The following is a 9196-nucleotide window of genomic DNA, read 5'->3' as shown; positions in this document are numbered from 1 at the left end:
CTGATGCTGGATAATTCACTTTTCCAGTAGAGAAGACTTTCACAATGAGGTAGGCACACAGGGGTGAATTAGTCTTGTAGGTGATGGTATGGAAGTTCCAGTAGAAACAGTGTCAATGGGGGGGACAGGCATTCAAACCAGAGCAGAGCCCTTTTTCAGTGGTGATGCTCGGTAGATGGAAAGAAGACAGTAGTGGGCAAAAAATTGGCATTTTTCCTGCCGCTGCAATGGCGGATTTTCACGCCGTATCGTTCACTTCCCATCTTATTAATTATGCAGGCATGGGAAATACGCTGTATCACTGGCAGGCAGCCTCTGAATTTTCCACAATGCAGTGACCTCACCTCTTCATCATTCTGGATGCCATATTTAAACTGCAGCTGCACATACAGTTCTCAATGTCTGTAGCCCAGGACTGCTTCACTCAAGACAAGCCCCTAAAGCCAAGAAGATGGCAACAACAAAGTTCAGTGATGCCTCAGTAGAATGCCCTTTGGGCACCATGAAGGCCTACCACAATGTCTTCTGCACCCATTTGACTGCAAGAAGTCCACCAACCTCATCACAAACACTTGGGAGGCAGCGGAGGTCAGTGCCAACACTGCACAGAAGAGATCAGCCACCCAGTGTAGGAAGAGGATGAATGATCTCAGCCATGGCGCCTGGGTAAGTCAACCATCTCATCACTCTCAGCTCATACATTCACAAACCCATCTGACATTCAAAGGGATCTCACTCACTGCCAGCTCAATGGACATCACCATTCACACACACACGCCTTCATTTCCTCTGCAGATCACGTCCTCATCCTGTTCATGGCACCACTCACCATCCACACATGCCAGGCATCCTTCTCACCTGCCCTGGCATATGTCTTGTTCACACTCTCCATCTGTCTTTATGCAGGAGAAGATCGTGCACAATTGCAGGGAGTGGAGTACCGGAACTCAAATGTCCTAACAGGTTTCGAGAATAGAGCTAGTCGGATAGAACGTGAACCGTGCCTATGGCAAGAGGTCGGCGGCAAACACCCACATGAGCATCCGGCTCCAGATCATGAATCAGACCACACTACTGTGAGTGCACTCTCCAGTTTTTTACTCGGCTGCCATGCACTAATTATTTCTACTTTCTGTCATAGGCACCTCTGCCAAGCGCTCAACGCCTTCAGCCAGCCAGGCCCTCAGCTTCAGCCCCAAGGACACCTCGGATAAGGAACCAGAACACAGTAGCCTTGAAGATCTGTAACAGCATTCACCCACATTCTCCACCAGTGCAGAGATTCCGGGTTACGATCTGGTTCACGCACTACACGGTCTGGTCCACAGTAGGCAGAGGCAGGGACACCCGAGGTCGCCAGCACTCAGAGGACTGCTGGAGGTCACGATTCAGCTGAATGTGAGCCAGATGATGAGCCTTGGATTCGGTCCTAAATCAGTTGCTGGAGCCACAAAGACAAGCACATGAATATCAGGAAGGGATGTCCGCTGTTTTCCTCAGATTGCAATGGACCATGGAAGAGTCCATCCGGCTTCAATCTGAGATGATTGCACCATTATGCCAATGCACCGAGGTCAACACTGATTGGATGGCGGTCACTTTGGAGACCTTGGTCTAGGACATCAGTCCTGCACTGCTGCAGGAGCTGCACTTCATTGATGCAGGCATTGGTGACATCCATCAGTGTCAACGGGAGAGGGGTGCGGGGCACCTCAATCGCACTCCAGCTGCCACTTCCCCTCAAGGAGTTAGCCAGGGGCCCTCAGGCACCCGTAGGGAGAAGGACCAGCAGCTGGGCATACTGGGGCCATTCACTCAGGTGACTGCAGAAGTGTCCGGCCGATCCCAGTCAGCCCTTCCTGTGACTCCATCATCTCCAGTTCCACAGACTGAGGAGGTTGCACCTGCCCCACAGCAGGAGACCCAAAACAAGTCTGGGGCCTCCAGGTCTCGGTCCTCCAGAGGACTCCAGCCGAAGTCATCACATTCAACAAGATGTAGCAGTCGGCCAGTCTGCCTCCAACTCCACAGATGTAGCAATAGTATTAGGGAGTCAAGAAAATAATAGGAGCACAACAGTGGTTTATGTGTTCACAACATATATGTAATGTTCACAATTGTGAATAGATCATACCATTCCACATCTCTTGTGCATGCTCCCTTGTTCTGATGAGCTATGTTGCACTCACTCAGGTGACACACCATGGCCCCTCCCACCACTTTTAAAAAAAAATATTCGTCCATGTGATGTGGGTGTCGCTGGCCAGGCCAGCATTTATTCAGTGGGCAGAGGGCACATTGCTATGGGTCTGGAGTCACATGGAGGCCAGACCAGCAGATTTCCTTCCCTAAAAGGACATTAGTGAATCAGATGGGTTTTTAGAACGATCGACAATGATTTCGTGGTCATCAGACTTTTAATTCCAGATTTTTTATTGAATTCAAATTTCACCATCTGCTGATATAAGCCCGTACTCAGAGCTCGTGTGTGCTGCTGTCAGCCAACCACTTTTCTGACTTTAAGAGTGTACATCTGCTAAGCTCACCAAGTGGGAGCATCTTGCCACCTCAAGCTGACGAAACTCGGTCCCTCACAGCCACATTGCCCTGGCACTGGAACATCCGACCTTGTGCATCTCTCACGCTGTAGTCGTGTGTCTTGCGGGGACAAGGCTCTCGTCACAAACTTGGGATGCAGTGCTGTGTGTCCCCTCACCTAAGCACTCGACGAGGTCAGTGATGCTAATTCCAAAGGTCATTTCTGGTGGGCAATAGAGGTTTTGAACAGGCTCTGGAGCTACACAGTTTCTTTAGACAATGTGGAGGGGAGTGTTACTCAGAAGAGTTTGTGGTGGAAGAATTAATCCAGGCAGGACTCTTGGTTAAAGCTGGTTTATTTCCAAGACAACTCCTCAGTGCTACTAATTTCCACCCAAAGTTTTCCAGCTGTACCTTTTCATTCTATTCAGTTGGGATAATTAATGCTCATCATCTGTTTAACTACCAATTAGTTTTAACAAGACAGATTGTCATATTAACAGGTTCCCTCTTTCCTTTTTTTTTAAATTAAAATTAAAACTAAAAAAAACTTGAACACTTTTTTAAACAAACAGAAGGAAATAATGTCACGTATTTCCACATCTACAATTCCCAAATTTGCATCATTATAAGACACCCCTCTTCCAACACATTTAATCATTTTTTATAGCAGGCGCTTCTTTTTGTAACACAGTCTGATGGTTGACACAAGTCACTAATTCATTTTATCTTAGAGATCTCTTTTCTTTCTAATATCTCCTTTATGCAGGCTAGGTTTATTCGTAGTCTTTTTTTTTGTGACACTTTATGGAATGAACGTTGTCCCAAAGAGATAAAAGCAAAATACTGCAGATGCTGGAAATCTAGAACAAAAATAAAAATACCTGGAAAAACTCAGCGGATCTGACAGCATCTGCGGAGAGGAATACAGTTGACACTTTGAGTCCGTATGACCCTTCATCAGGTAAAGGAAGAAGGAAGACATGTCAGAGGAACTATTGTGGAAAGTGGCATCATCAGAACAGATGCGACAGAGGCAAAGGAACTGAGAGAATGGGATGGAGTCCTTACAGGAAGCGGGGTGTGAGGAGCTGTAGTCCCAAAGAGACTGGTTATCAACATAACATTCTATGGGCAAACTTTTCCCACATTGCCCCTTATTTAATATTTCTGTCAATATATTGAATAAGTAAACCCCCATATCTAATGCCTCTAGTAAGGCTAATGTTTCAGCAGCTAAGGTACTTTTCACTACCCTTTTTATTTTCTTGGCCTCCCAAGCCAGTGGGCAACATTTATCATTCTTTCCCACCAAGAAAGAATATGATGAACCCTGCTGTGCTAAAGTACGCATCTGGAAGATTGGCATGTGAAGCATCATTAAAAATGACCAACCTCATATCCTCTGGATCACCAAAGGCTGTTTTAAGTGTTTTATTTGCTCTCAGAACTTGTTCCACTGTCACGTTTCATCATGGTACTCAGCTCCTACACATCATAACTAGCGTCAGGCCTAGTCTGAGTGCACAACTGACTGCCCAATCAAACTTCTCAACTGTTCCATTTCTTTCTTGGTAGCAGGATCCTCTGTGAGGTTCTACCATGAGTTATTGGAATATAATTAACATTTTCTAGATAAGATTGTTGATTCAATGTCAATCCTAACTTGCTCTGCTTAATGTCTAAACCTATGTATTTAAAGGCCCCAGAAGCCTGACTTCTGGCCTGGAATTCCTTCTTTATCTTCTCAATTACCCATTGTTCAAATTCTACAGATCCTCCCCACAAGAAATCATTAACATGCATGATAAAGATCCCAGCTAGTTTCTCCTTATGGTACCAGTAGAACATCGCGGGGTCTTCTTTTCACTGAATGCAACCTATTTTCAACACGACAGGCCTCACAGAAAAATACTATACTCTTGATGCATCTGTCAACCCATAAACACACTTACTCAATTTCCAAAACTTTCCTTCCACATCCCTGGCTTCTTTGGGTGGTTTCAAAAAAAACTTCCCTTTGAAACTTCTCCCCCTGTAAAAATACAGCTTTTATATCAATCGATTTGCACTCCCAGGAATAGGATGCCAAAATAGCTAAAAAATATTTGCACTCACTTTCCCTGCAGTAGACAAGTACTCTCTGACATCCTGATCTCCTAGTCTCTCTTCAAAGCCTCAAGTTTCTAATCTCACTTTGGCTTTATATGTGCCATCTGGGAGTACCTTTTCTGTACAGATCCATCTGTGAGATAAAGCTGGCTGACCTCTGTCAGGTATTTCAGAATATACCCAGATTCCTTCCAACTTTCTAACTCTTTCCGTTTGGCTTCCTTTATCAGCTTACTTTCCAATTTATTAGCAGCTACTAGAATCTCTGTCATAAGGACTTCTACTTCTATTGAAATTGCTAGCTTGGTCTCTAGTCTTCCTTGTTAAGCTACAGCCTCTACTCACATTCCTCTCCCTTTCTGGACTGCTACTATATGATTGTCCTCCCATGCGAGCAGAACTCTGTTCGCAAGTCCATGATTTTTTTCTAGGGTCACGACCACTTTCTGGTCCACTGCCAGAACTCACGCTTCCTGGGTTTCCACATCTTTACCTCGGTTTGCCAGTCGATAGGTCTTGTCGCCTATCTTTCATCCTGCACATTTAGCCAATGTTTGTACTTGCCAGTGGTTTTTCCTGTTTTCCCTATGATGGTGGCATTCCCTCACACGCTGGTCCCTCTGGCATGCATGTTACTTTTGTTCCTATTTTGGGTAGTTGCCCTTTTGGATGAATAGCGTTGTCCTGTACCTCAGTGTTACTTTGTTCATAGTCCAGTCAACCCTATATCTGGCGTCGTCTGCTCCTCATAACTACCCAGTGTATGTGTATGTGAAGTGCATGTTGCCTCGTTGCGTTCTATGTCCTGTTCAGAACCTGTAGAGGTGTAGTCACTACCAATTAACCGTGAAGAATGCACCCTAACAGTTTGATTACCGTGTTGCACAATTACTACTTTCCCATCACTCCCTATAGCCTTGCCAGGTCCTTTCCACTCTTTCTGGCCTTCCCTTTTATAATATACCATGTCTCCTTGTCTAAACTGTATTCCTGATGGTCTTGTGGTGCTGTAGGGCCCGCTGAATTTTCTCCAAAACCTCAGCTTTAATGAAAGCTTTTCTGCCCGCATGCAAAAGTGTTCAGATGAGCAGAAAATGTGGAACTAATGCTAGTCCCTTCCAGAGCAGGGGGAGCATCTGACAACACCAAAGGTAACTTCGGATTTCTTCCATACACCAGCTGTTATGGACTGTACTCCCCAACCATTTGCAGAGAGTTCTTTGCGTGCGCCACCCATGCTAGCACCGTTTGCAGTTTACAACCTGGTTGATCAGCTAATATTTTATGTAACATGTCATCTATTACTTCACAAAGACCATTACTAAACAGGCTTTCAACTGCAGTGTGCATAACTATGATGTTTAAATTTTCGCACGTATCGTGAAATTCCTCATTAGCAAATTCTCCAGCATTATCTGTGAGGAACTTTGTTGGTGTTCCTAATCTCGTTCCTACCCACTTCTCCATGACCTTATTGACAATGGTCTTTTTGTCTTTAATATGTATCACAGTGGATAGGCTAAATCTGGTTGCCATATCTATAAAATGTAGTAAAAAAATACCCCTATTCTTGTCCCAAACTTTCAAGTTCATTGCCACTGCATCGTTAAGCTCCCTGGCTAGTGGCAGCTCACAACAGGTCACAGTGGTGTCTTGCGATGTTGAAGGCAAATTTCACACTGAGCAGTGACTCGTTCAATAAGATCATCATATCCCTTATCGACCACACTTGCATCTTGAAGCAGAGTCTTCAGTTTCTGCAGCGCCGGATATGCAAACTGTCGATGTAATTTCAAAATTATCTTTTTGTCCACCAAATTCTCATTCTCAGCAGTTAACAAAACTTCATGAACTTTTTGATGAGAAATCTCTGGCTTCCTTAGTGGCAAGCAGTTAATGGCCTGACCGAGTAAAATGGAGATCCACATTTTCCCCCAAACATGACTGCTCTATCATCCTTCATACCTAGTGTCATCTGAGCCTTCTTTATCGCAGATCGACTCAATAGCGGTATCTTGCTAGAAACCACATCAGTACTGATAAACAGATTGATTCCTGCTATCTTACAAGGGAGGACCACCCATTTGGAGGATGTTAATGTATTGTCATCTCCGAACCTAAAGCAGGGTGGAGCTTTCATTCTCCTTGACCTTCCGCCGGTCTGCCTCATCGTGAGACTTCAGATAGCAGTCAAGCCAGTCCATGCCACACACTATAGATGTGCAACCACTGTCCAGAACTGCACAGTTGAAGAAATCTACCATTTAAGACACTCATCATCAGATTCAAACTCTGATCAATACAATTCTATCATGGCAGTCACCATCATCATTTTCAGATGAATCTGTCTCGTGGGTCACTTCAAAAGCACAATTCCTTCACTGTGGGCAGTTCATTGCGTAATGGTACTGGGAATCACACCGAAAACACCGATTAACCATTCCCGTGCATTTTTTGGGTTTAAGTGTCTACGGTCGCCATCCCAGACACGCTTTTTGTCCCGACTCTCAAATCGGTTAGGGTTACAACCTTTTTCAGACCTCTTGTCATTAACCCCATCTTTGTATTGGAATCTTCATCTAATAGTTGGTCGACTGTGAAATTCAGCCACCATTGAATCCTCTATCCTTTGTTTTACAGCATAGTTGTTCGCATTTGCTAAAAATGTGGCAGGGAACGACTGTTTCCCAGAAACATTTTTAGGGCAGCAGCCATTTGCTCTAAGAGAGGTTCTTTACCCCAGAACTGAACCCCTGTTAGTACTAAAAAACTATCAACATGAGAAATGCGAGCACAGTCCAGTAATTTAAATGCCAATACCGATTCTGGAATTTCAAGTTCAAATCTCTGTAGTCTCCTGTACCATTTATCAAAATTCATGATATATTCTTCCATAGACTGATCATCTGATTTCCTAAACCTATCAAACGTCATCCAAGCTTCATACACATCCAATAACTCATCATTTTTGTAGAACTTATCCAAAAATTGTACAGACGGTTTAATCCCTCTTCATGATCCAAATCATCCACTTTCCACTCTGAAAATACCTTACTCCTTATCTTACTTTTGGCTGGTAATAACACCAAAGCCAAACCTTGCTTCACCCTGGGTATAGAATTAACCCAGGTCCACATTTCAACTTCAGCCTTCCATTGCTGATAAGGTTCAGAGTCAGAAAAATTGTTGGATAGTCAAAGCTTGCGATTCTGCACTGTCCTTCCGCCAATGTGTAACTTAAATTGTCAGCAACAGTGCACTTCTTTTCCCTCAGAGGACTGAGGCAGAAAGGTTCATGTACAGCAGTCAATCTGCAAACCTTAAAGTTCATCCTCTGCTACCATGTTACTCACAATAAGAGGTTGTGGTGGAAAAATTAATCCAGGCAGGACTCTTAGTTAAAGCTGATTTATTTCCAAGACAACTCCTCAGTGCTATGACCTTCCTCATAGCTTCCACCCAAAGTGCTCCAGCTGTACCTTTTTATTCTATTCAGTTGGGATAATTAATGCCCATCACCTGTTTAACTACCAGTTGGTTTTAACAAGATGATTGCCATATTAACAGGGAGCAATGAGCTAGGAGCGAGGCTGAAGCTGAAGCGTGCTCTTCATTCACAATGACGTGTGTCCTTGAGGGCTTCATGGTGTGTGTGCATTTTGAACTTGGCAAGGGCCAGGGCTGGCCATGAGGGCAGATTGTCTGTGTTAAGGAGAGGGTATTTTAATGCCTGTCAGGCAAGTATCTGACGTCGGCATGCTCAAGTGGTCCACATCCATTTCAGGCTGAGGATAAATGCAGCCCAGGATCTCTAACTGAGGGTGCTGGATATCAGCGTGATTTGGAAGAATATACCACAGACGACTGAGTCATCTCTAAATGGATTCACAGCAGCGGAATGTCAGCGGCTGCCTTGCCCGAGTGTGAATTATCTGATTCACCATCAATGTTACATAGACTGATATTTCCTTTGCTTCAGATGGAAGGAGCATTGTCATATTGAAGGCATACAGCTATGAGACCACTGAAGATCAACTCTTGCAGGGTGCTGTTGCAGCTGGGATGCTGGAGAGACACTTAAAGAGGCAGCACCTTCTGACAGCTGATGCCGGGATGCCTTCCTCTAGTTAGCACCTCATCTCAGCAAGGCCACATGCTGCCGAGGGTTCAGCATCCTTCAAGGGATTAGGGTAGCCTGATGTGTAACCACTCACTCTCATATTGAGGTGTGTGGGCGATATGAGAGGAATTGCAATGCTGCTGCTCATGCTGGCCCATGATGGAGGGATCATGTCCAGTAGGGTATTCACTCATCATCCTCCTGGTGGAATCTGGTGGCTATCAGGGCTTCACGTGCTCACCAGCCTTGTCTGACCCATGCTTTGGTGCCTTCCCCTGCAGCCATATCTTCCTCAAATTCATTACTCTCATCACCCTTTGAGGTCCTCCTCATCGGAGAAGACGTGCAGCTCCTCCATCTTGTCATCTGGTAAGTCCTGCCCCCTTTGCAGCGCCAGGTTGTGAAGCATGAAGCAAGTCACGGTGA

At 44.8% G+C, this 9196-nt stretch overlaps 1 protein-coding gene across 1 annotated transcript in view; it reads left to right on the top strand.

The window, feature by feature from the left end:
- Positions 1 to 1248, top strand: part of si:dkeyp-118h9.7 (sacsin) — a 73551-nt gene extending 72303 nt beyond the window's left edge. The window contains exons 9-10 of the mRNA XM_041177628.1: positions 907 to 1023; positions 1142 to 1248. Coding sequence (XP_041033562.1) covers positions 907 to 1023; positions 1142 to 1248 — 224 coding nt within the window. The remainder of the gene's footprint in view (positions 1 to 906; positions 1024 to 1141) is intronic.
- Positions 1249 to 9196: the final 7948 nt, after the last annotated feature.

This window comes from Carcharodon carcharias, chromosome 31 (assembly GCF_017639515.1).
Source record: "Carcharodon carcharias isolate sCarCar2 chromosome 31, sCarCar2.pri, whole genome shotgun sequence".
NCBI classification, from domain to species: Eukaryota; Metazoa; Chordata; class Chondrichthyes; order Lamniformes; family Lamnidae; genus Carcharodon; species Carcharodon carcharias.
This window is presented reverse-complemented; position numbering and strand designations above follow the sequence as displayed.